General features: G+C 40.0%; 1 protein-coding gene across 1 annotated transcript; it reads right to left on the bottom strand.

Moving 5' to 3' along the window:
• Window positions 1-354: 354 nt before the first annotated feature.
• pax2b (paired box 2b) lies at window positions 355-27832 on the bottom strand. The gene is made up of 8 exons (XM_072373070.1): window positions 27661-27832; window positions 24744-24823; window positions 24536-24655; window positions 15631-15806; window positions 13237-13351; window positions 5232-5333; window positions 3369-3455; window positions 355-2180 (listed from the first exon to the last, which is right to left on the bottom strand). The coding sequence occupies exons 1-8, from the start codon at window positions 27744-27746 to the stop codon at window positions 2104-2106; spliced, it is 843 nt and encodes a 280-aa protein (XP_072229171.1). The 5' UTR covers window positions 27747-27832; the 3' UTR covers window positions 355-2103.
• Window positions 27833-27881: the final 49 nt, after the last annotated feature.

The raw sequence follows: 27881 nt of genomic DNA, 5'->3' as shown, positions 1-27881 counted from the left end.
AAAGATCAACTGAAATAGAGGTTTTCTTTCGATATTTAACGTTGGGAGTCAAACATGAAATTGTGACAAGAAAGAAAAGAGCTTATTCAAATCTTGTCATTGTTTCCAAACAAACTCATAAATACGTAAATCATGAAATATGGCTTCCATGCCAATAGTGTAAGACTTCAAGACTAATAGTGTCTTCAAGTTGGCTTTGTTAGAATCTGAAGATGTGAAATTGTGGTGATATAAAATGGAGAAAAGCAGCACTCATAAGAAATGTTGCTTTCTATGAACAGTCAGACACACCATGCAGGCATTTTTGCATAAAAGATTTCAGACACTTTTATTATTGTACAAGTGATACCAGCATAATGTCAGTGATAATACCCATGAACATGAAAGACATTTTTTCCTTACTGTATTTACAGAGAAGTGTCTTCACATCACACACAAAAAATGCCTCTACAAAATGAACAATTTGTAAATAACATAACATTAAATAAACTCCACCTACCTTTAGGTTTACAGCTGAGTATGCATATGATGACCATCTCTGCACTGCATAGAATTTATACATATATTTTTCCTCATGAGCATTGTGGGTTTTTCCTAATAATAATACTGCTCTTATGATGCATATCGGTGGCCTGTAAATAAACATTAACAAGAACTAAGTCTTTGGCAAATGCAAATACATTCACGTGACAGATGAAGAAACCATCATTTCAGCTTGATTAAAAACTGAATGTGCCTGAAACATGTGAGAAAGCAAAACATAGGAGGGAACATGTTTAAGGCATTTAGCTGAAAAAGTTCGCCCTGCTTTTTTGATGTCATTGGAATCGTCAGAATCATCGTATCAGAGTGACTCTGGTCGTTTAGACAAAAGATGTTAGTGGTTCGACTTGGGATGGCTGATCTTTTTTCTGTGGTTGGATGCCAAAGACTTAATAAACTTAAATAGAAGTGTGAGCAGTGAGAACAAACAGTAGTATAGTGCACATCAAGTCAGTGACGTAATGGGCTTGAATTACAAGATTAACTGTAAAACTGCAAGTGCCTTTTCAGACCGAGACTTATTAAAGTCAGTTCAGAAAAATAAAGCAAATATGCACATCATCATTTTTCTGCATAATAACGCTCCAGTGTTGCAAACCTCCAAAATAGTGCAAAATCAACCAAAAAAAAAAAGAAAAACCCACAAAGGTTTTGCCTGATGAAAGCCTGACAAATAAGAAATAGTAAAACACTAGCCAAGCAGTCTGCAGTTTAGTCATTACGAATTATAAAAATGAAATAAAAAATCATTTTAAGAATATATTTACTAGTTTATTGAAACCTTGCAAATAGTGGGCCATGGTGCTATACTATCATGGCGCCCTCTATTCTCAAACTGATGTTTCTTTATTCATTTAATTTTCATTTTTACATCTTGATTGTGTATCACAGAGATCATGTCCTAATCTTCTCATGGCATCAAAAGCGATCGATTTACTCATGCTGGATGTTTGGTCGGTGACTGTTGAAATGGATAAAAACAACTGCCACAGCCCGCATGTGTTGCTGCTAATCTCCCCAGATCTCTCTGCGTTGCCATTTGAATCAAGTGGGAGACAAACTGAAAAAGGAAAAATGGCTGCTGCTACATTTCAAGCTCTGGACATTGTCCCTGCTGAGAGCCATCAAGTAAAGGAATGTAGAGTATTGATCCACGATGGGATAAAAGTGTGACACTGCGCGAAGGGAAAATAAATTCTGGATATTTTTGTCTTGAGTCTTTTTCCTTTGTCATTTTCTTTTTCAAAACCACTGCAATGAGCCACAAGTTTCATCATAAGTGTGAAGCGTCTTTCAGTGTCTGATGAATTCTGAAGTTTTTTTTAAAATTATTTAATTTTTTTATTTTTTGGCTTTGAGTGTCCAAAAAAAGCTGCAATGAGAGAGGGCAGCAGTTGTCGTAAATCTCAACAACAACAACAACAACAACAAAAGAAAAACGTGTGAGCCGGGAACATTTTATGCAGAGTTGCTCAGTGTCCAGTGGACCGTGCTGTTCACACCGGGGCAATATGGAGGCTGAGGCCATGGTCTTGCAGGTTGATTTGGTTTCCATGGTAACTAGTGACGGTCATAGGCAGTGGCAGCAGTGGGAGGGGCGGAGCCTCTCGATGCGGCACTATAATAATAAGGGGAACCTGAAAGTTAACAGAAGAATGAACCATTTGAAATAACAACCATTTGAAATGCAGCTTTTACTGCCATTTACCAAATGCATCAACTTTAGTATAAGATGAAGTTTTGAATGAAGTTAAAAACCAATAGACCATTTGCAAAGCCACATCCTTGATAGTGTTGCCTGTGTGTCTGGAACTGTTTACCTAAAGTTTAGAAATGAAAGCACAGTAACCGCTGATTTATTTATTTTTTTCTTTAAATCATGCAACCAGAATTCCACCAAAAGCAGCTGTTTCATTTCAGTTGCACAGACAAAAAATGTGATGATTGCTGGCCAATCCACTCAGGCTAAAGCTCTTGGCATTACATTTTGATCCACCGATACTCTTTTAGTGGCAGTACTTAATGTGGAGGATAGAATCTACATTTAAATGATAAACTCTGTGTTTGATTTAGTATCTTGCTTAAGGATTCTTTGACATGTAGTCTGACAAAATTGGAGTTTGAACTACAAGGATTACATCTCTACCTCCTGAGCTACAGCCGCCGCTTAGAGTATTTTTAAGAAGTTGTGACTTTTACTAAATTATCGTGCATACGAAAAAAAACCAAAAAAAACTCCTAACATGAAAGCATGTGTGTTGAAATGTGACACCAAGGACTCCTGACAACATGTCAAAATGTGATGAGTTACATTAGATGTTATCATCAATGTCTTTGCAAGCTTTTTCGATAAGTATTGGCAGAAATGGTATCGTAAGATTACTTTTAAGGTTTGCAGATGATGCAAACCTTTAAGTTTTAGGATTAAAGTAGACTATGAAGTGAAAAAGACAGATTCAATTAAATAACAATACTTTATTATAATTATCAATATAATCAATTATAATAAATATAATCAATTTATTATCAATTAAATGCTCTTTTGGATGATTGATATTTCCAAATCAGTTGAGAAAAGAGCACCATTGACATTCACCTCAACTCTGATAGTATCCACAACCAAGGAGACTAAGGGACACTTTCACAGGATTTATTTGTTAGGGTTTGGGTGGGTTAAAATGTAAAGTTGCTACATAAACTAATCTTAAACCTGCTGTGTCTGGTGCAGCTTTTAATTCTGCAGCCAGACAATCTCTGTTTATGAGAAGGCTTTACAAAATGGTCAGTTAGTTGCTCTAATCAAGTTTCCAACTCACTGTACTCACTTAGTAATGCTGGGTTGCTGAATCGCCAGGCTTCATTGTAGGTTGTGTACTGCGGATGGCTGTAGGGGTTCCCCGAAAACTCACTCCCTGCAAAACAAAACAACTAATCAATTAGCATTTCAATGCATCAAACCATTACCCCTTCACATGCAGTCATCTCTCGTCATTCAGAACAGGATGCAATTTGAAGCTGGAAATGATAGTCATCGATGTGTGACCAGTCAAGCAAGTAATTTATTTCTTTTTCATTTCACTTAAGTTATGCAACACTGAACAATACAGGATGTGACACTAAAGGCGGCTTTCCCTGGCCCATTTATGGATATCTACCCATTCTTCTTCCTCCAGCATATTCCAAACCAGTCTAATAAATACGGAGTGGTAATAAACAGTTTCATGCATACATTTTTGATTTTCTGCTATAAATCCTGCTGCCTTTCTTGGGGGAATTTTACCATCTCCTGTCTGAAAGCCCTCTGGTCTGAGCTCTGGTGTTTCTTGCAACAGAATTTCATTGCAGGGGAAGTAACTCGGAACATGTCAGTGAGCACTCCTGTTGATTCAACACGTTTCTTTCTTTTACGAGACAATAAAGGCTAGATTTTATATGAGGCTGGTGAGAAATGGCTTTGCTTTAACAGTGTTTTGCTCCTGTCACTAAATCTTAGTGGTTGTGTATAGGATGAATCGGTTGTAATACAAAACCACAAGCCATGGGATTAAGGTGCTCATCTTTTGCTTTGTGCCATATAAGAACAAATGGAAAGAAAAAGTATGTTTGACTTGACTTTTTTCCACCTACATGATTTAATGGTTTTATTAGCCAAAAATCAAAGATAAAGCAGACAGCAGAGTCACTGGGTGCTCTCATGGCTTCCTTTCTTTGTACTGGTAGTTGTTAAATAGACTTCAGTGTTTTTAGAAACATATTGAAGAATGTAAAGAATATTTCTGTATCTTCAAATTGGTAAAACTATTCTAAAAAAACACAAACATTTGAACAAATGACACCCTCTCCTGTCTTGGTTCACCTCAGCTGTATAGAACAATTTTCATTTGTTCAATCTTCTAATCAATACAATAGGATGTGTTTCTTCTTAAGATAACCAGCTAATCACCAGGCAAAAAACAAACAAACAAATAAATAAAATAAAATAACTATAACTTCCCTGGCCGAGATGATACTGAAACATCTTATGGCAGCCTTGCGTAACAGAAGAAAAGAAAGTCTGTGATGGGCTGCACGGCTGGTAAATGACATGCTAACACACCCCACACTTGTCCATGTGGTCTAATCGCATCAAAGCAAAATTCTGGCCGTGATTTGCTGGAAATGTGATGCTGATGCTGAGGCTAAAACTCTGCACCAATACTGCATCTTTGCCCTGTTCTTGAAAGTGAAACACAGGCCTGCCCTCCTCAGAGAGACAACGTTTTGAATATTTACCGGTCTCCCATGCCTCTGCCTTTTGACCCTTAACTGTTTGCTGTGAACCTGAACCGCAGGTTAAGCAGGGGCTGTTGAGCACAGAGGCTGGAGCTGATATTTCTCAAGGGTTGTGAGAACATCCTCTCAGGGACCTTGCAAGCCAGAGAGGAAAACAGGATTGAAGAAGAAGGAGTGGAGGATGCTCTCTCCCCTGTCTCTGATCACTTGTCCAGCTTGTCTAATACAATCATACACAAACAACTAATACAAAGACGTGTGCACCTCTTCATCTCCAAGTCAATATTCTTTGCCTTTCTGGATAATTAGCCACTAGAGTCTCCACACTCTGCTTCTCAGCTTCCATGTGTTACTTTTCAGGATGATGGCATGTCTTCAATAGACTAAATGCAGCTGTGATGTTGTCTCGGACTCACCAGGAACCATTCCAGCGAGCGTGGAGGTTGGGTAGCTGCCCTGGCCTGTGGGGGGAACATGAGGGGGATACCCAGGTAAGGTTGTGTTGGCCATATCCCGTCCTGCAAAGACAAATCAAAACACACGGAACACTTGTCAGCAGCGGTGTTGCGGTCAAGTTTGTATCCTGATCACAGTGAGCCAGAAATCACAGTTCATGAAAAGTTTCATGGTGCTTTCTTTGTGATTCTGAACTAAAACTGTACTAAAATAAAACTATTTGGATGAAAGTATTTCCACCTTAAACTTGAGTGAACGAAGGAAGGTGTAAATTATTATTTTTAAATAAACTTTTTCTCTTTTGAAAAAAAGAACAACGTAAAACTCCACTTACATACCATTAACCCATGGGGCTGGTTGGCTTTTTTTTTAAACTGACTTGTGGAATTTTTGGCTCATTGAATGTGATGTTTTAAGAAATATTTTCCTACTGAAGCATTTGAAGAAGAAGCACATTTTTTTACAAACTGGTCTACTGCTGACTACACCCTCTAGTGTAAAACAAATATATGGCAATTAAAAGTACATAAAGTATGCTTCATTACTTTTTTCCTCCTCTTTCTTCACTGTGTCCAATTCTCAAAATGCAAATTAGCATTTTTTTTCCTTTTTTAATTTTTTTAATGCAATTCAACAAATTCACCATGACTCAGTCAGTCAGCACAAAAACTCAGACTTCTCTGTAGAATGTACTCAACCTGCCAGAGTCAAAAGCTTCAAAGAACAAAGTGTTACATAAACTTGTTACTTAACACCACAAAGCATCAGTCTGCCTCTTTAACAGGTGAACTCAACAAACCCACAACTGCTTCTCTTGGGCAACTGAATTCACATTGCATGAACACGTCCCCTCATTAACCAGTTCAAACTTGACTATGTATGGCAGCCTTTACAGAACCCCATATGGCTCCTCTCTTCACTGTGAGGCGGCTGTTAAGGCAGAGCACACAGGCCCCTCTGCAGAGCGTCACTAGTCTGGCTGCAGATATTCAGCTCTGTAATTGAGAGTGACGGCTGGGCTGTCCTCCCTGACCACAGGGACATTTGGACCACAGCACAATACCCCAAACTACACAGCGGCTGGGGAAAGAGAGGCCCAGGCTATATTGTCAGCTGTGAGGGCCACTTGGACTCAAAGGGAAGCTCCTTTCGTAATTGAGTTTTAACAGTTTCAACAGTTGTCCATGTTGTTAATTTTATAAAAATAAATCAAAGCAAATTAGAGAAACACAGAAACTCTTAACTACCTTGAGGAAAAATATTTAGTCATTTAAATGTTTAATCATTAGTCAGAACAAGCACAAGATTTCTTGTTTTAATTTCATACAGGACTAAAGATTTTCTAGCAGATTAAACTCCCATATTCTGTCTTTTAGGATTACAGTTTCCCCTCCTACTATTTTTGATAAAGCAGCCTGCACAACACCTAAAAACTCTCACCGTAACATGGTCTTATGGCAGTTTGTGAAACTGTCTTAAAACACACTGATTGGTGTTCCGAGGCATAACTTTCCATTTTTCTCATATGCATGGACACACAAACAATGACATATAGAACTACATTCTTAAGGCACTGCATAAAGCGGTAACAAAAGGAATGTTTGCAAGTTTTAAAGTGAAAAAAAGGCTTAGCAAAAAATGTCATTCAGATAGAGTCCATTTCCATCCCACCCAATTTTGCTGTTTGGTTTACGCTCCTAACTACCCAGTTTGATCTTGGCATTAGAAAATACTGGGTTAGTTATAGAAAAACTTAATGTCAAATCATGTTAATCATGTCCACCTACAGTAAAACATCCATATATCCATCCATCAATTTTCTATTCAACTTAATCCAACTCAGGGTCGGGCGGACTGGAGCCTATCCCAGCTGTCATTTGGAGAGAGGCAGGATACACCCTGGACAGGTCACCAGTCCACACTAAAACATGTATTTTCATTTGCTGCCTATTTCATGATTTACCATAGTGCCTGACCGCTCAGTTTTCTGTTTGTGAGTCTGTAACTCTAAGTAAATGTTTTGTTAAAATGAACAGAGAGAAAAATACTACAAGGAATACAAAATTTATCAACAGACAATCTTCATGCATCATACAGTGTCAAGTGCAAATTAAGATCATTATAGTTCAAATGATATGGACAACAAGCACAGTTCTCCTGCAGCAAACATCATTAATGATAGCACAATTAAAAAAAATCAGTCCATGCATGTACAACTGGAAGGCATCCTGTTTGTAAGGTTTGGCATGACAGTCGGGCTGTATGAAGGTGATCTGTTAAGGTATATTTGTTGGCCCGGAGGTCCAACAAAGGGGAGGAGTTTCAGGTGAAGGGATTGAGCTTCTATTTGAGATCATTTGAAATGAGGGTGCTTTGCAGTAGGTCTTTTTTGTACGTGACAAGAACTGACAAGACAGGACTGTATCACTGTATCAAGAGTTAGTGTGTCAGATTTAAAGACGATTATTACACACCTACTGTGTGTTTCCGTTCCGGTTTCTTTAAGGTCATATTAAGGACATATTGTTATCGTTGGACATTTTGAAGATGCATTTTTTTATTTTTGACCTGCTGCTCAAGTTGCATTTGGTTTATTCTAACACTGCTGTGTTTGTCACTGGGCCTGTCCTGATTTACATGCTTTCATTGGTGTGCGAAAAGGATCAAATAAAGTAGGCTATGCACTAAACCGTGTTTTTTTTTTGGATTTTGAGAATCTTGATGGTTAATATCAAAGCAGTTAAATGAAGACATGAATATTTGAGCTCAGTTGGCCATGGTGCCCATGTCCTGTATTCCATAGAACACTATTACACAATGTACCATGAAAGGAGGATGACTCAGAGGTATTAAAAAAAGTGAAAGATGAACAAGAAGCAGTTTATTTTGGAACTGCAAACTTTGTTCAGAACTTGAAATGATGAACAATGATCTAGCTTGTTAAAAAATTGGGAAGTTTTTAAACACAAGACATAGTGTATAATGCCAATAAGTTAACATGCATGTCTATAGAAACAATAAGCAGAGATCAAAGTGTTTAGAATTAGCTCCAGTATGAACTTCTGGTCAGTCACAACATGAAAACTCTATTCATATCCCACAGCACAAGTCATTAAAGTAATAAAATAGCTACCTTATTTGTTTAAACAATAAGATATTTTGATATTGAAATCCATTTTCTTACAATACAACACAGATCTACTTACACATAACTACCACTGAAGGGTTGTTTCTTAGTTTTATTTCAACACCATGTCTTTGTCTGAAAATGTCCTTGTATCCTCATGAGATATCACATTCTTAGAGTTCTGAGAGTTGCCAGATATTTGTCAGGTGGTTGTTTAAGGAAGAAGAAATTTATCAAAAGTTACAAAATCCTCTTTAAGCGTGTACAATATTAAATGAATCACAAAGCCGTCTGTCAGAAAATACGCTACAAAAATACAAAACAAAAAAAAAAGGTATATTTTTTCAGTTGTGATCACAAAATGTTTGATGAAGAAACGAGTCCATCTCATGCTGAGCAACTGTTGTCAGCACTGATGGCTACATTGTATGTGTGCCTGGTGAAATGTGTCTCTGGTTAAATTCCTGAGACTCGAGGGCACCCAGTTAAAGAGCTCTACAGAGAAGAGTGAGGTAATGCTGGACCTTTCATTTATAATAAGAATTGGTTAGCCACAAGCCAGTGCACATAAGTCAAAAGGAGCTGTGGGAGTACTGTAGTGGGGGGTCCAGCAGGGGTGAGGCCATTGTGTATGAGAGTGAGTGTGTAGGTGTAGACAGTGGTCACTATTGTCTGACTGTCTCCGCAAACACTGACCCTATCTTTCCTTCATTATTATTGCACAAACTACAGCTGTCTCACATGTTTGATAAAAGTAAATACTGTTATCTCTTCATTAACTTCTTAAGTTAACTTTACAGTCTTGAGGCTCTAATCTAATTTCCTCAAAATATAGTAAAAGAAAAAAAAAGGAAGAAATGTATTTTATAGAAAGGTTCCAAGATATTTTTGCCAGATTTTCATCTAGGGGACTGAGCGACTAAGCAACTGTAGTTCATTTGAGTGTATCTCTTTATCAGTGTTAGCCTTGATACCGATCCAGTGAAATAGATCAGGGAATCAATTCCTTCAACTTAACCCTCATTGGACACTTTTACCCTCATTGAACAGCCTTCATTCTGACCTTAAATAGCATCAATAAGACACAAACTTTTGTGTTCAATGTTCAGAGTCAACTTTTAAAAGCAAAAGATGCTGAACCCTTGTTAAAGTAAAGAATGAAAAAAACTGTATGCAAAAAAAAAGCAAATATAAACAGGTATGGATGGTGCTTACAGCCTGGGATGAATTTTGTTTTTCTACACTCAGTCGGCATTTACTGCCAGTAGCTCTGTGCCTGTTGCTTTATGTCCCCTTTAAAGCCCTCTTTCAGAGAGGCGCAGATTCTGAGAACTCTCTGTACAGCAATGATAGCCTCATTAGCTGCTTCCTAGCCTTTGTTGTTTTTACAACAGAGATGTGAGTCCAGATTCTCATTAAAAGATGGCCTTCTTTATATTGTCTGCTTCCTCTGACAGCCCCCTTAGATTGAACGCCAGCAAATCAAGCTATTTATTTTCCTCTGCCCTCTTTTTCTCTCCCCTGTGAAAGTCAATTCAAAGATTTTTTTGGTTTGCTCTTACAAAAGCCTGTTGATTTCCGTCTCAATTTGAGAAGTGGATTGTGGCAGTTACCACTGAGCTGGGAATAGAGTTTGCTATGAAATATCTGACAGTCGAGAGGATAGTTTGAGGTTTGAGCATGACAGGATTATTAGAGTAACACCGTAATGCCTAAAACATCCCACAGTTATCTTATCACATAAAAAAAAGAGACTTAATTCATTGGTTTAGTCTTAACCCACAACAACGGTGCAACGCTCTTTCACTGACATCAGCTCAGTTTCTTAATACACAAACAGAAAAGCAGGGTGACCTTTTTTATTTGGCACATGAACAAAGTCATTTGTGCATGACTCTTTTGCTTGCAAGAGTATTAAATTTAGCATGACAGGGACACCTTCATGTTTGCTACAACAACAACCAAAAATCTTTGACCTCCATTTTCTGGGCTATATGCACAATGGGGCAATTTATCACCAGCCAAAAAATCTCAGCACCCTAATTAATTACAACTAAGTAAAGAATGTTTGGAGAGCCAAATTGCTTTAATTCCCCAAACACCAACTGAAAGTCATTCATTATCAAATGTGTGCTCAAAGGTTAGTTTGCTTTTGTGAAGACGAAATGAGCATTAACTTCGAAGCCTGCGCTTCCCCCTGTGGGGAGACACGCCAGCGGTTTGTCATGAGGCCACACATCACGGCTGGCGGGTTCACTGTCTGATCGTTGCTCGCTGCTCACTGGACAAAGGCAGGTCTTTATACTTTCTGTGTAGCTCACCCTGAGATCACTCACCGTCACCTTAACTGAATGTTTAATTTGCTTTTTGAAGTTTTGTTTTGGTAGGTTTTGGTAAAAGGGTGTACAGAAACAGTTGCTTGAGGAGGAGATGTGTCACTGACACAGGAGCTTTAAGCCTTCGGAGGCCTCGATTAACAGGCCCAGCAGGGAATGTATTTAAAGAGAGTTCAATATGCAGTCACTAAGCAGAGATGTGTAAAACTCCCACTAAAAACCCAAGGGAATCTGCTCACCGCCTCAAGATGGCTCTTGAGTCTAAACCATCATCAAGAAAACAGTTGGGCTCTCTCTACTTTCAGAAAATACTGAAACTCTCTATTGAAATAGTGGACAATTGGCTGTATCAAGGCCATCGCTCCATTTATTTCTCAAAATACACAAAAAAGTTCTGAGCTCCTCCTTCTGCCATTCACAGACTTACCCGTGGCCCACTCTATTTGAATTTTAAGCAGTTTGAATGAACAAGAATAAGAAGCACTTGAGATGAAATCCATCTCTCGAAGGGAATTCATCAAAGAAATTACTTCCCATATCAACAATAGAAATTACCTCACAATATGCAATTGTCCTTTCCACATATTCATGGAACCCTTTGGTGTTTTTATGGGGTAAGAGGGACTATTTAGCAGGTAATACAGTATTAATGTGGAGGAGGCGGAGAGAAAAAAAAACAGTTTTAATGGAAGTGGCTTCTTGCCTCTGAATTTCTATGATGTGCACAATGCCCTTAAATCCCTTTCTTATTTGAGCCTGCTCTGCAGGTACTTTTGAGCCTTAATAGGATAAGCAGAGGACATAAAAGATTTTTATCTCTGAACTCTTTCAGTTCACTGAGAATCCCGATCTCTGGCATTGAGCATTTCATGAATCATTCATCTTTAATAGATTATGCAAATTAGCAGGGCATAACATCAACAAGATCAATAAATGCAGACGTTTTAATTGGTGTTCTAAAAACATTTTAAGGATGAGCATAATCTCCAGTTCTTTCCTGCGTAAAGACACAATTAATTTGAAATTGGATCTCAGCCTAAATACTGCTGATAATTTACTACTTTTTGCATGGCTTAAAATTCCTCTGGTAAGCTTATCGCTGGCAAGTAAACTGTAATACTCAGCCATTAGAGAGACCACACACCTGAATATCACCTATTATCCACATAGGCAGCCACTGAGGGAAAACCAAGCAGAGGAGCCACAAACCAAATAGTAATTACCAAGTGGAAGTCAGAGTGATGTTTGTTCCATTAGTTTGACCTCTGTACGCTTTATTTCTCTGCCTCCTGTGAAATCTACCCACAGAGAAGGGCATGGAATAAACTTATTTACTAATCTAGAAGCTGGTGCTTTTCATATACAAACACACACACACACACGTGCACGCACGCACACATCCACTAGATCACACACAAGCCCATCGTTCTTTCTCTACATGTCTCTTTGCACCTGTGTAGCAGTAAGGAGAGCCTTTCTGCAGAGGCCATCTAAAATATCCCAGGTGCAAACAAAGCTGCCTGCACATCCAGGCCTGCTTTCTACAGGGCCATCAGTGCACAAAGGACAAACACACACCTTTCTTCTCAGGAGGCCTGCCTTACACGGGGAAATCTACCTCCCACATATTAAATGAGAAAAGGGCTCTTTCTTTTCTCATAAGGCTGCTCAGCTATCATTTGAGAAGGAGGGCTGCGGCAATTTTCAATCACCCTGTCCTCCCCCCACGCAGACCTCGTTGCCTTTGATGGCTGCTGCATAATTATATGAATTTTAATAAAAGCTCTGTATATTAATCTCAGGCACCAGGCAGTCATCATAAACTTTCAGTAAACTTAACCTTCTTCTTGGTAATAACACTGCAACAACGGAACAATATTTCAATTAGCCAGGCAGTCATTAACTGTGACAAGGAGAGGAGACAACTAGGGGGGAGAAACAGGGAGAGGGAGTGATAGGAGGGTGAAATAAATGATCATGGTGTTAGAGTTAGGCGGCAGAAATGCCAGAGCGTATTTACCGAGGCACATTACTCGTGCTTTGAGACACACAAACTGTCTCCTGGCGGACAAATCGTAGGAGCAACGCATCAGCAGCCAACGAGCACTCAGCCCTGCAAGGTGGCCTTTTTTTTTTTTTTCCCTGAGACCTTGCTCTGATACACAGTCATAGTTCTGATGTGCTGACACCCAAAGGTCCTTGTCCAGCGGTGACTGAACAGCTCCCAATCTCTCTTAACGCCCCGCTTGCTCAGCAAAAAGCAGACAGAGGACAGCTGCGTAGCTTTTATCGCATCATCCTACCACCTTTTCAGCTCAGAGTGAAATGGTATTAAAAAAGTCTTCACACTTAACTTTTTGTTTTGTCTTTATTGTGACACATTTTATTTTGCCTTTGCCATGTGTAGCATTGGCTTTCTTGTTCGTTTACATTGTTCACACCCCCTCAGCTGAAGCTGTGGCTTGGCAGCATAAAGGAGTACTGTATAGCAGTTGATCTTACCTACAGGGTAGCTTTGCGACACGCTGGGGCCCAGGTCTGGGTTGGCGCTAGAGGATAAACTGGGTTTGACTTCGTCCAGGCTGGAATTCAGGGCAGGGAGCGAGTACTCATTAGCCTGGGAAAAGGACAGTTGAATCATTACACAACCAAACAATACCTAGATGGAAATCCTCCTTTCTCCTCCTCCATTAAGCTCTCCACACGTCTGTGTGAGTATAAATTTGTATGAGAGCATTGTGTGTGTGCTCCTGCTGCAGGGTGGCAGTTCAAGCATATCATGAATGTATTTTGGTATTGTCTGAGAGGAAGTGGGATTTTGAGATGAGTGAAAAGCCAAGGCGTCAGCTGGCCTTTTGTGCTTGACTGCAGTCCTACCCCTGATCAGCCAAGGGAGAAAGCAGTTCTGCTTTGTTACAGGCACACCATGTGGTCCTGTTTGAGAAATACCATTCACTTTATTTTTATTTTAGCTTTAGATTTTGATTTGAAGTCTAAGCCACCTTTAAATTTCATTACCCCTTATCTCTGAATAGAATCACTTTAACAGCTTGCACATTTTGTTACCTAAAACTTGTCTAAGGGTTTCCTTTTGCTTGCATTCATGTTCTGGTTTGAAAAAGTAGTTCACCTAAATAATAATCAAAAATTAAAAAAAACACATTTTTTTCGGGAAGCAATATTGAGCAATGCTGCTGGCGACTTGCAGGTCTTAAACCAGTTGGACAGAAGTGAATGAAATGTGTTTCTTTCACTTTTCAAGCCATATGTGTTATATCAAATTATAAAGTCAGAAGTCAAAGGCCAAACAAAGTATGTATTCATGTAAAATCATTTATTAAATAAAATAAATAAATAAATCTCAGTGAACAAATAATCTCTTCGTCTTTCATCATCATGTTTCTTTTTGTAAATATGCACTTAGACACTGATGGCAGATGTTAGCAGGTTTTTTTTAATGAGATGTGACTTCCGGAGTCTGAGTGTTGACAGTGTTTGTCCAAAGCCCAGTGTGAGTGGCTCAGTGGGCCGCGCTCCCACAGGGGGACGCCTGTGACCCCACTCTTGTCTGCCACTATCACAGATAAACTCTAATTGTCTGCTACAACTGTTCACTGGCACAATGTCGGATGTTTTCCTCTATTCTCGCAGGCCTCAGACGCCAAACAGACGTTTTATCATGCAGATACAGGGCAGGAGGGGGAAAACTGAAAAGATAGGTCTGAAAAGGATGACCAAATGGCTAGCAGAAGTGTGGGAGGGGTGAATCCATTGAGTTTTGCATCTCCAGAATGGATTTTTAATGCCTTGCTACAGAACCCAGACACTGGCTAATAGGGCCACGTTTTCCAGGAGAAAAAAAAACCATGAGGCACCCGTGAAAGGGAAAGTGTTCTGATTAATATTGCTGTAAATTAAAGCTGATTTTTCTGGACTGTTTCTGGCCTCCTTTCTTTTTTCTTACTTACGCACCCTCTTTTCTGGTCTAAACCTTTCCCCCTGCCTTTTAATACTCTCCCTGACGTTCTTTGTGATTGCAAGTCATTTCCAATTCGTTTTGGTATTGATCTTCCAGTAGAAATCAGTTTTGTAATTAGCTGCAAATTAGGCCCTCTTCTGGAGGTGAGGCCTGTCCCACTGATTTATCACCTGCGTAATTCGCCCCGATTGCAGAGAAATTAAAATGAACTCAATTAGGTGACTGCTTTTGCTTTATGGGTCTGACTTGTAGTTTGTTGGGAGAAATTAATAGTCTCTTGTTGTTAAATAGTATAATGAAAGTAAATAAAGGTTATCCATTGTAATAAGCCCAGAGCTTTTAATAGGCTCTGGTTTCAGGTTGTCGTTTTTAGCGTGGGGGTAGCTGTTTCCAAAATGCCTCTTAATTTTTTAAATGAGGATGGATGGCAAGTGTGGTTTTAATATCAAGACTTGGACTAGATTGAGGCTGTTTGCAGTGTTTCATACATCTATGTCATAACATTAAAGGTTTCAAGACTAGGTCAGTCTTGTCAAGACAAGATATGTGGAAGAAATGGACAATAAACAACAGAGATAAGAAGGAGCAGCTGAATAACATGACAAAAAAATGAAGAAAATCCAGATATTGATTAATTTCATGTTGTTTCACTGTTATTCTCAATTACAGCGGGTGCAAAGAATGTGTTTTTCATCACAAAATCAATAATGTGTGGGAGTTTTCCTTGTGATCCCTCCAGCACTATACATGCTTTGATTGTAATCCAGTGTTTAGCCATCTCAGACCACTAATTAGCTTTTGTTTCGGGATAAGGTTGGGAATATATGTGACAGAACAGTTTTTTTTGCATCTGAGTCAACACTGCATGCTCAATTTTGAGAGAAGAAAAAGAAATGGAGATTTGGAGTGCTACTAACCTGTTCTGGTTTAATATGCTCTGCTGTAGGGAAGACGTCAGGGTACGAGGGGCGTTCAAAGACCCGGTCCAATGCTTCCAGCTGCTGCTGGGTGAAGGCATCTGCCCTCAGGTGTTTCCGTAAACTCTCCACACTACCCTGAGAATCACTGTTTGGGCCAGAACCATCTGAACCATCTACAAGAAGAAAGAGCAACATTCGAGACACTGACCCCGGGAAGCTGGCCTTCACTTCAAGCTATGCACTTTATATTCTTCTCATGTATTTTTTGTAGCACCTCTGTGGGAGATCTTAGGACACAAAGGGATGGAGTGCAGGTTTTTCTCCACCTCAATGGCTCTGATGAGCCACTGGCTACATCACACACATTTTTCCCCGCACAGAATTAACACCATCATGATCTGAAAGTCCTCTGGTAATTGATGGATCACTGTCACTTGCACAGATACACATGTTGTAGCAAGCATGTGTACTAATGAAAGCAGCAGCCAGCCCATTATAATGTTTTTTCGTTACAGTCGGGGGGATTTTTTTTCTTCTTTTCTGCTTTCCAAAAAAGCCTGATGTTCACTGAAATCAAGTGTTGTTTTTTAAAGCACAATTTCCCTTTAACAATTCAATACTGCTCTCATTCTCTTTGAGCATGTGGTTCCATTTGGAAGCAGCGGTGGAGAACAAGAGGCTGAATAAAATTGTACAGTCTAGTTCAATCATCCCGCTCTCCAAACACAGGAATTTTCTCCCGACTCCTGACCTGATTACTCGACTGTTGAGAGGAGGATGCCTTAGTTTTTCCTGTTGTGTGCAAAGCTTTAAAACCTTTACAGACTGTCCTTCCACAGCCCCCTCCCTCCTTCCCTCCCCAGCCCTGCTCCGCTGCACCCCCACCTCTCCAGGCTGCAGTGGCTGTGTCTTTAGGTCCCCTTCCCGGATCCCCGAAAGCTTCAGCTCCCTTACAAATCTGTCATTCTAAATTTGCGGCAGATTATGTTCTCCCCTCACTGGGAGAGTGGTGATATATGATATGCAAGGCCCGCTATTGATTGCCTGATCTAGTGGCAAGAGGGAGCTGAAATGAACTTGAAATGAACATCATGCCTCAACTCATTGTGCGTATAATACTCTACTTAATCCCACATTTTTCTCTGCCATGGAATTCAATTGATCAATCATGTCTGTGTGATAGTACCATTTGGGAGGGTTATTGCCATTCTATTCTGCTGGTTGACCTTTTTTCACAGGCTGAGGCCAGAGGATGAACCCGACTCTCCAAAGAGGAGTTGAAGGAGCAATAAAAGAGAATGTGTGTAGGGGTGTGTATGTGTGTGTGTGTGAGTCATATGCAAATGTGCATAGCATGAAAATTTGCTGATAGCTGCACAATACGGAAGTTATGAGTTTGCCAACAACACAAATGTAATGTTATTGGTTTTCACCGCATAAACAAATTAATTAGAACTCTGATTCTGTACTGAGCATTTTGGGTTTTGTGGTCAGTATCAGTTTTTTTTCCATCGGTTGCCATCTCACTGCCATGTATGAAAATTATTTAACAATACTACACACAGTGAGGAAATGTGCATTTGGAACATTAAGGTATCAGATTTAAGGCAGAAAGGGTTGCACTCATGCATCATTTTACTCTCAGGATCATCTTAACTGTTGATACATTCCACACAAGAAGAACTAACACATTACACTTATTATGCTTTATAATGACATTTGCTTAAGTGACAAAACTGTCTGGCAGTTGCAGTAACTATGATGGCTGTGAAGGAGGAAATCTGGTGACATACTGTGGTGCTCCGCAATATGTCACCAGATTTCCTCAAAGTGTGTCAACATATTTGCCAAACTAAAATGTTTTTATTCAAAATGCTTCGCTAGTTGGATATGTATATTCACAGGGCCCCCTACGTTCATATTTCAACTTTCTTGAAATATGAAATAAGCACAGTGGACAATCTTCATTATTTCAACATTTAGTTTCACTCCAACACAAAGCGGATCTTTGTCCACTTTGACTTCTGTCTTTTCCACAGAGAAGCAAAGCTAATGGAACAACAACAGCACTAACACAACTAAGAACAGCCCACAGCTCAGACTGTTACACATTTGTGAGACTGCCACCAAGTGGAAACAAAACACGAGAACATGTAGATGTGCAACTGTGGGGCGCTAGCGGAGAACGTACGGAGTACTATGTTCAGCCCTTAAGACTGAGGTGACAGAATGTAACATAGAAAACTCGTGCTTAGTTCCTGTTTTAAACTGTCACTGTTGATACATATGAGAGTTTGAGGAGAATATCTAGACCACTGCCATGTCTGCACACTCAAGAGAAACACCCTGCAAGAAGACAGTTAGCTCTAGCAGGGAAAAGGTACCAGGATGAAATGCATAATCTGACTCTGTTCACTCTGAAAATCACAAAGGTGACACAATATGTTGTTGGTTTAACCTGTCCAAAAATAGAAATACAGAAACAAGAATATTGGGGTTGTATACTCCAAGAATGTGACCGTATTAGTATTTTCTTTTTTCCCCTAAAATGTTGCTTTTTAAGAATATAATGTAGATGCTATATGAAAAACAACAGCTCTACCTTTTCCAGTGGTGACACTTTAGCACAACCAGATGAACAATCCGCATGTTTTCTGCATGGCTGCTGTGAAGGCTCCTCACCTACTGCTGCTACTGTTTGTCACTTTATCAGACTCAATTGTTCTCTTTGCTACCAAAGCAAATAGAGTCATTAATTACTTTCCATCAGCTACCCTGAGCCACAACACTTGATCAATACCCCCCACACACACAGTATATTTGTCATTCACCACTGTGGAATACACTTCCCACACACAAGACAAACCATCCTAGGTCAACCTACGCTGTCTTCCTCCCAGTCAAACTGAGGACAGCCCCATCTGCCCTCCTCACTACTGATGAGTTTGCGACATTTGAAGACAACTCCAGTGTGAGTTTAGAACATTTATGAAGCTGTGTAATTAGGATTCCTCAAGTTTATGCATCAGTAAAAAGTTTAAAGACTAGCTTCAAAAGAAAAGTGAAAGCATAATTGTGTCATAAAATCTCCAAGGCCTATTGTTAATGTGGAAATGATCAATCCTGTGCATCAGAGAGTCAGAATTTAACACATCACTCAAGTGTTTGCTTCCATCCATCCATACTAACAATCAAAGTTGACCTTTTCATATGTGATTATCATTAAAACCATCTGTTTTATATTTTAAGGCCAAGTTGGACTAGATTGGCAGTACCAGTGTGCCTGTTTGCACGCAAGACTGCAGGATTTTCGATAAGTATTTATTATAATTTAAAAGATAGTATGAGACTAGTTGTTGTGTTAATTGTGTAGTATATTGGGCAGCAGATGGCCATGCCAGACACTTTTTGAGTCAAGATTTCTGTGCTCATTTTTGAAACTTTACATTCCTAAATTGTGGTCACAAATATTCAACATTATGACGACAAATATAAATAAGCAGACTTTTTAAAGTGGCAGTCAGTGTTCAGGAGGTGTCTACAAGCAATTCTCTTTATTGGTCGTCAAACCCATTATTTGGACATTCCCCAATCAGCCCATTATGCAGCAGTGATAACAATCTTTGACCATGGTGGCTTTGTTGGTGTGTTACATGCCTGTCCTGCACTGCGGTCATTTATTGATCATCTCTGGCACTGATTGTATTCATCTTGACATCAGTCTGTATTAACACTCTGGTAACGAGGGAGCAGTCTCTATCAGATCAGATAACCAGCTCTATAAAGCAGACTCCTCTCTGCGGGTTTGACACCCTCAGGTCACGACCCCCGGCAGGAGCCTTCAGCCAACACAACTCCGAGGGACTACCCTCCAAACAAAAACAGAACAATTATCACGAATGAGGTGTAGACTGAGTAGCACTTTTCTCTGAAAGCCTGTCTCAAATAGAGGAAGGGAGCAATTTTGGTATACAAGCTGAAACCCTGTCAATGAACATTGAGGTTCTAAGTTCTTTTTGCCAGCGTGTGGAGTTGAGCTGGCACCTTGAGGTCATGAAAGCCCTTCAGAAGAATGAACTTTCTCCCACTCCCCACCTTTTACTCCCACCCAGTCCGCTCTTTGTTTAAATAACATGTCAACATAAATTCACTCTTGTTCCCTTAGTGCACTGTTATGTATTTCACAATAATACACCTCTATAATTTCCCGCTTGATTCAATTCTGGGCTAAATAGAATCAAATTAAAACTCATTTGCATCAATTTGGATGAACTCAGCAGCATTTCAGTTTTCTAATTGAATGTTTTGATTATGTAAACATGAATGAAATACCATCTCTGGAATGTAAAATGTTTGTTCAGCATCACCAAATATCTGTGATTAGTGTTTAAAGTGACCTGGCTGTAAACTGCTCAGTAGATTGATAGAAAATCTATCAATTGAAAAAAGCCAAACAATTTGCAGCTTTTCTGAACTGTTGTTAGTTTGAGGATTTGTATGGATCAAACATAATCATTTACCTGCAAACATTTTGATTGCCTCCAAGATTGGGTCTGGGCGAGGTGTTACTCTTGGTCATTAATTTGCTGCATTGTTGCCAAGCTTTTAAAGTCTTTATTAATTTAATTTGGATTGTTGAATTTAGATGCTGACATTTCGCTGCTCTCTGAGTTCCTGTGTTGTTCCTTCCTTTCCCACAAAACAGATGCTCATACACAGAGCGGGGTGTGACGATGGCCTGCTCCATCACTCATCTCCATCCACACGCATCACTTCAGTCCTCATGGCGCTCAGAGATGAGGAATAATTAATTCAACAGCTACTGAAGCACAGAATCACATCCATTCTGACTGCCACTAGCTATTGATGTTGGCTTTTGAAATATATGATGATCATCTTATCATGGAATTTCTCTCCTGTTGTTTCTGTCATAAATAATAAAAAAACACCTTCAAAAAGTAAGAAAGTATTCAGAATGGTTGAAATTAAGAGTTATCTACTGTTCTCACAGTGCAATTTGTGAGTCACTGGAAGGACGTGTAATATAACTTCAAAAGAGTGGACACGCTTCATGGCCGCTGCATGTTATCAACAGAGCTAGCTGGGTGCTCAGGTCAATTCAGCTCTTTCACTCATTCACTATTAAAGAATGTGGACAAAAACATACATGAAAGCACATTTGTACTTAAATATTCTTAATATTCTAATGCTGTTTTGATTTATCTTAGTGAGAGGCAGTTAAAGCTTCTCCTTTGTCTCTTCTGAAGCCTTCAGTGTTAGGAGCAGTGGGGGCGGTGGGATACAGCAGGGGTGAGGCGGGCGGTGGGTTACTTGGATGTTAATCAGTGAGGTAATAGCCTTTCTTCGCAGAATTGCAAATTCTAGTATATGTCAATTTGTAAAACGTGCGGACAGCCGTGGTCACCAAAGACACCATCTCCAGGGGTCTCGCTTGCACTCCCACACTGTCCGTCTGCAACAATGGCTGCCAAGTGTAACATGCTACTTTTAATTTGCAATAACACGTGACAATAGTAGATTAATGGCTCTTATGACACCTGTGTCCCTGAAGCTTCTCTTGCTGAGACCCAGTGTACATAACGTGTGTCACACTAAATTATCTCTACATCCCTCCTGTAATGGGGGGGACCCTTTTTTAAGGGCACTGCTGACTTGGAAACTTAGGAGCTGTCTGCCTGTTTGGCAGAAAGCCACGGTTGCTGCCTAAAACAAATACTCTGCGCTGCACAGCCAATCCATATCACCAGGGCTGGTGTTGCATCCTCCCCTCCCTAACCCTTCCCCTCCTTTCCTTCTCTCATTTTTGTTCACGTTTCCAACACTTGATAATGACTGCTTGTGCCATAATAATCATAAGGCTTACCAACTTAAATAGGGCTCAGGCATGCTACTGTGCTGTGAAGAAATTTAATCCAAGCATTAACTGAATATACTACTGACTGACTACTGAGTGAAGCAAAAATATGTCTGCATAGAAAACAAGGCATCACAGAGGGGAAAAAAGCAAACAAACACCAACACAAAAACACTGCAATAACAGCACAAACATATTTTCCTCTGAACAGAACAGTCTGTTTCAGAAGTTCCCAAAAAACTGATGTCGTACATGTACAGCATATATGAATAACAAGTGCGTTTTTTTGCTCTGTTTGATTTTTAAAACAGATTAACAAACTATTACTTATAAGTAATCATGCAATAACTTCCACAACAACACAGTCTCACACCAGAATGTGAAATAGGTATGTTGGTCCGTAGCTCAAACACAAGAAGTTTTACAATGAAAGGTTCCAGAATTGCAAAATCACCACACTTTTTGGGCTTTTGTTATGTTAAACTGTCATGGTCAAAAAATGTGAGATTACTACACTCTCAAGGCAACAAAACTATTACATTCCTACATTTTCTTTTTCAAATTGACCATTCTTATATTTTTCATTACATGAAACTGTCACAAAGGGTATATTGCACCACTATCAAATGTTTAAAAGCACTTATCAGGAGGAAGTCGAAGGTGTCATTACACCATTGACTGACGGGCAAGAAAACAAAGTTCAAGTCCAGATATTGTCCAACAACTTTCAATTTTTCTAGTTCGCTGTCAGCTGTGGTTTGTAAGTCTTAGGCATAAAATACCTGTTGATAATTAGATATTACTTTAAAATTATATATATGCTATGGTTTGGGATAAAAACACATGGTTAGGCTTAGATATGAATAAATACGTGGTCACAGGTTTGCATGCTTTCATGTGCAAAACAACAGGTAATAAAAACGGTTTCTTGTGAGATGGGTCTGTCCATAAATAAATATGTCTTTGAGAGTTATAAAGAGTCTTTTTTTTTCAGTGTAAAACTGTTTGAGCAGATGAGCGGATGCAAAGAAAAAAGACCCCCCCAAAAAAATGAAAATCTCCTTTGCATTGTGTAATCTTTTCCCAAAAATTAGCTATAGCCTCATATGAGGATGTAAGGTCTCATAAATAGACTTGGGGACATTTCTTTTCTTATAAACTACTTCCAGTTCGAAGCCAATGTTTCTGTGTTATACTAATCTCAAACAGACAGCAGAAATGCAAAAAAAATTGCATACAAAATGTAACCTTTTTTTTTTTTCCCACTCGGGGATGAATAAAGCATTTTTCTACTTCTCTTGTATTTTATGAGGATCGGGTTCCATACACCACAGGTAATGACAGACTCGAGAACTAAATCAATTCCAAAATAACATAACTGATTAAGTTTGCATGACACTCAAAATTAAATCAAATTTCTCAGTACTGGAAAACACCATCTGAACTTAAAGCTTCACTGAACTGTTCAAGTCACCAGGAGCTGTATCTTTAAATTCTGCTGTTTTGTTAGGTAAAAGTGCACTTTAAGAGAAGACAGCAACAGGAGTATTGTGTCTACAGGGTACAATCCTATGTAATATACTATTCTTACAAACTGTAGCTGGAGGCAAAACATTGCTTTTACAGCCATGTGTGTGTGTGTTTGTGTGGCCAAGACCTGAGGTTTATGTTTGGGAAAGATAAAGTATCCGTGACCCTGTGGTTCCAGGTAGGCACCAGCTGGCTGCTGAGAGAGTATATAAGAACCAAAGCTCCCCCGTCACTCTCAGTACAAGTCTTACCCTGATGCAAACACACACCAACGCACACATCCAGCCACACACGTACACACAGCTTTCTTCTCTTTCATCGTAATGCTGGGCGAGCACCTAAATCACAGAGATGGCAGCACATCAGGGGAATCATTTGAGACTGAATAGCCGTAGAAACATGGTGCTGTCACCTGGAGGACCTCCACAAAACAGGCCAGCTCTCCTTCTCACGCACACATACCTTATTCCTCCCCATGCCCTTTAATACCTCTTTGCCCTTCAGTAGCAATCTGCATAGAAATGTGTGCATTTTATCATTCAGTGACTAGACATTACACCCCAGCTAATATGAGAGGTCCTCGAACGACTGAAAATGAACCCTTGAAAATACCAGACGTTTGCATTATGCCCCTGCGATTGCATCTCTTACAGGGAAAGACTTGATTATGTCATTTGCCATGTCCACGTCATGCTGGTTTTTATATCTTTGCCAGGAAATCTACCTCTGACAGGTCATTAGTCATCCCTCCCTCCCCGCACGCACATAAAACATCAATTCCACTCAATATCCCACAAACCCCTTGCTTCCCCAACAAACGCCAGAACAAAGAAGACGCTATGTAAACTGCTGCCGTGCTCTGATTAGCTCTCATTCCGGAGAACTGCAGAAATAAGGCACTCATTCCCACCCTGTTTGAGATAACTGCCCCTTTTCAGCAGCCACATCATCCCTCCATACCCATGCACGCAGTAACATGAGTGCATCTGTTTAGCTATTCTCATCAGCTTCTTATGTAGTGACATTATAGAAGCCTATTGCTTACAGAACCAATAATCTATATCGCCTCAGGCCTCCTTATATCCACTAACAGCAGCAGAAGTGGAGCCACTTTTGTTGTGGGGGGGTAGTCCTCCACAGAGCTATAGCGGCTTTCTTGACTGACCTGGGTGGTTGGCTACATCATCTTGACATGTAATTATCTAAAGCCCTTTAATCACTTCCATAAAGATTAATTGCAGGAGACAACAGCGGAGGTCGTGTCTTCAAATCAAAAGACTCTTTGGCAGGTTGACACAGCAATGTAACAGAGTTCAGACTTAGGTGTTTTATACAGGTCATTCACTGGAACTGGAGCAGGTTTTAATGCTGTAATTGCAAGATCAGCAAAGAGAGTTTCATAGTGTAAAGCTGGATGAAACCACTTTTGTTTGGCTTTTTAGACATTTTCTGCTGTGAATTCTTTTTTTCTTCTTAAGAAAAGAAAAACTCTCTTACCATCATCTCTTTTCCTTTTTTCGCCGTTGGATCGTGGAATACCCAGAATCCCATTGATGGAGTAGGATCCTGCAGGGTCATTGGAGGCGCTAGTTACAGGTGGCGAGGCTGTGCTTGGTACTGAAAGAATGGCAGAAAAAAACGATTCAGCCAGTTGGCATTGTATAATGAAAGCACAAGTTTAATATGTTGAGAGCTGCAGTTTTACCAATTGTGTGGCCTGATGTTGACAGTGACGTCCCATCAGGGGATGGATGAAAAGGCTGCTGGACTTTTGTTCTGATGATCCTGAGGAACAAAGGATAAGCAGATGTCACTGATGCCTCTTAAAGACCTCCACACTGCCCCAAACTCATCAGCTATTATGGAGATATTGTGAGATTTAGGTATGAAATGAATCTGGCCGGTGGCTCCGCTGTAAAGGTGCAGTCTGGAGAAAAGTCTTCATTGCACTTTTGGTCTGAGTGATCTTGCAAACAAAGCATGAAATCACATCAATTCACCTCAATGATCAGCTTCACTGATTCTACCTGGCCCACACTAATCAGCTCCCTCTCCTTCTCCCCCCTCTGTGGGGGGCTTCACAGAGGCCGATCGTAGCCCTATAGCAGCCCTTTGCTTCCCAGATCAAACAGAGCCAGTGGCCCTCATGTGCCAATGTGGATGAGGTTGTATTGATTGGGGCTCAGGGAGAAAAAGTTGGGGATTAGTCACACGGGCAAACAGATGCAAATAGAAAGCTATAAATTATATGTGACAGGAAAGCAATAGTTCCTTATTGCCTTGCACAAGCTTACGCCAGCATTAGATTCCTTTAATCTGAATGGCACTTGGGGAGAAAGGGAGCTGTCACAATAATTTGTAAACTTTAAAACTATTCATCATGTATGCCACGGGAGCTACTTAGGAGAGGTCTGCTGAGGACCATGCAGCCTTTCGGCTTCAGATTTTGCTCCTTTGTCCTCCAAATTTCTGGAGATAAAGATTATATTGTCCAGAAATACACTAGGTGTTTGTTTTTTTCCCCTTTAGATATTGATGTTACCGTAGGAGCCAGAAGGCTTCTGAGAAATAAATCTGACAGTGTCACAAATAAAAAAACAAAGAAAACTCCCCTTGAAGGCAAAGCCACCTAACAACACACCTTCCCAGAGAGCTCATATTGATGTTTTAATTTTTTTCACTTTCCCCCATAACAGTTATTCGACCCCACGACTTGTGTGCGCAACATAAATTCAAAGACTTTATTTGGTATCCATGTTCCTCATATTGAATAAGCAATTTAGGAGAATGAATTAATGACCCGGCTGTTGCTGAAAATCCCCCGAAGAAATATTAAAATTGCTTTACTTCTGAATCGATAATATCGAGCATCATCGAGGACCCCCCCCCCCCCCCCCCCCCCCCCCCCCTCCCAGTCTAGCAGCAAGTGTTGGTTGTGGTGGCCCTGACGTGTAGTACAACACTATCTCTGTAACATTTAATAATGCATGCTGGGGAAAAGTGTTTAAATCAGGCATGCTCTTTTGTCAACAGTCCTGAGGTCAAACTGTCTGCCACAGACACCCACAACTGGCCCCGGTCGGAACCACCCAACTGGAAAAGACTTTGGCTCCAACATTTTTGTTTCTCTTCCTCTGGGTAAGCATTTAAGCACCTGGAGTGACAACGTCTTTTTTTTCATCTGGCTGTTTCCTGCAATCTTTAATGAACTTGAGTTATGATCTGTGGCCAAGTCTTCCGGTGACTGAACCACTGAGGAAGTATCTATTCATTTCTTTGCAGACTGTCCCTTTAGGAATTTGAAGAAATGAAAATATTTACCTGGAGCTAAATGTCAAACAAATACTTGTGTTGTCTAATTTGTATGAATGCTCCATTGTGTGTATGTGTGTGTGGGGGTGGGGTGGGGTGTACTGTGTATATATGTGGCACTGGATTACAGAGCAAGAGACAGTGAAAAGCTTAGTTTTTTCTGCTTAAAAAAAAGAAAAGCACTCAACCATAATAGAAATTCAAAGCAGCTCTCATATTTGACTGATAGAATTACACCTCTTTGTGTCTACAATTTAATTTCCCGCATAAACAAAGACACATAAAGCCTCCCCCCATCTTGCTTCAAAAATAGCTAGCTTTAATTGGAATTGAAAAACTTTAAAGGCCCTTTTAATGATATTAATGTACATTTTGAATTGATCACATACATGTGTCTGAGCCTCCTTAAATGGGGCTTTTTAAGCAGCCACGAAGCATGAAATGAATTTTCTTCTGCCTTTTCTCTATCTAAAAGATGTCTTGTGTGGAGCTGTCCACGCTCTCCCATCAGCTCATTAAAATGTAATGCTGATGCTGGCTGTATGGAACAGTGCACCTTAACCAAAGTTCATCACCAGGAATCACTGGTGGTGGTAGTGGGGTGTCCTGGGTCCCCCTGCATTGGCTCTCAAGCTGTTAACGATTTTTTTGTGTCAGCAAAAACTAAATATTTCAGCACGGAAAGACTGATTTAACCTATAAATACACGTCTTAATGCCACAATTAAAAGCAAGTTTCCTCCAGCGTTTTAATGTGACATTGACATTAATTACAGCGAGATGCCATCTCGAATTTTGATGAAGACATTACATTTTTTTTTCCACCTTATTTCGTTGTCAGGTTAAGCATCTTGCATCTTGCAGGAGGGGAAAAAGTCAGCGTTGCTCTCTCTGTGCAGGAGCTCCAGCACATTAGATGTGCTAAAGAAAATTGGCCTGCTTTATAGCGCCACGGGATCTGGTCACCGAATATTGATCGGTTTTCATCTCGACAGATTCACTCAGTCCTGGATGTACTGCTGATTGTTGAGGGAGTTTGGTCTGAAAGATTGAATTGCACCTCAGAGACCGCAGGCAGTCTCGGCGTGCCGGGCAACACAAAGTTGCTCAAACAATATTCTGCTGTGGGTGACCGGGCGCTGATGTGGCTGCTGTGATGACTGATTTTCAATTCACGCTCACGTCGGCACTCGTCATTAACGTGTTGTATATTGGGAAGTATATTCCCAATAGGTGTCGTTTTGACTAAACTACATTTCCAAAAAGAAAAAAACACAAATCTAGTTGATATTTTTAGACACTTCATCCTACCTGTTAATGGATGAGACGCTGGGGACAGTGTCGTTGTCGCAGATGCCTTCTGCCAGCAGTCTGTCTCTGATCTCCCAGGCAAACATGGTTGGGTTTTGTCTCTTGTAGTCTGCGATTTTTTCCACCACTTTTGGCGTGGCCACTTTGGGTTTAGACCCACCTATAACCCCTGGTTTGATGCTGCCAGTCTCGTAGTATCTGCAATGAAGAATGTTCTCAAA

This window comes from Leuresthes tenuis, unplaced genomic scaffold (genome assembly GCF_036924035.1).
Source record: "Leuresthes tenuis unplaced genomic scaffold, fLeuTen1.0.hap1 SCAF_20, whole genome shotgun sequence".
Taxonomy (NCBI): Eukaryota; Metazoa; Chordata; class Actinopteri; order Atheriniformes; family Atherinopsidae; genus Leuresthes; species Leuresthes tenuis.
The sequence above is the reverse complement of the archived record's forward strand: the minus strand, read 5'-3'. Positions and strand labels throughout refer to the sequence as shown.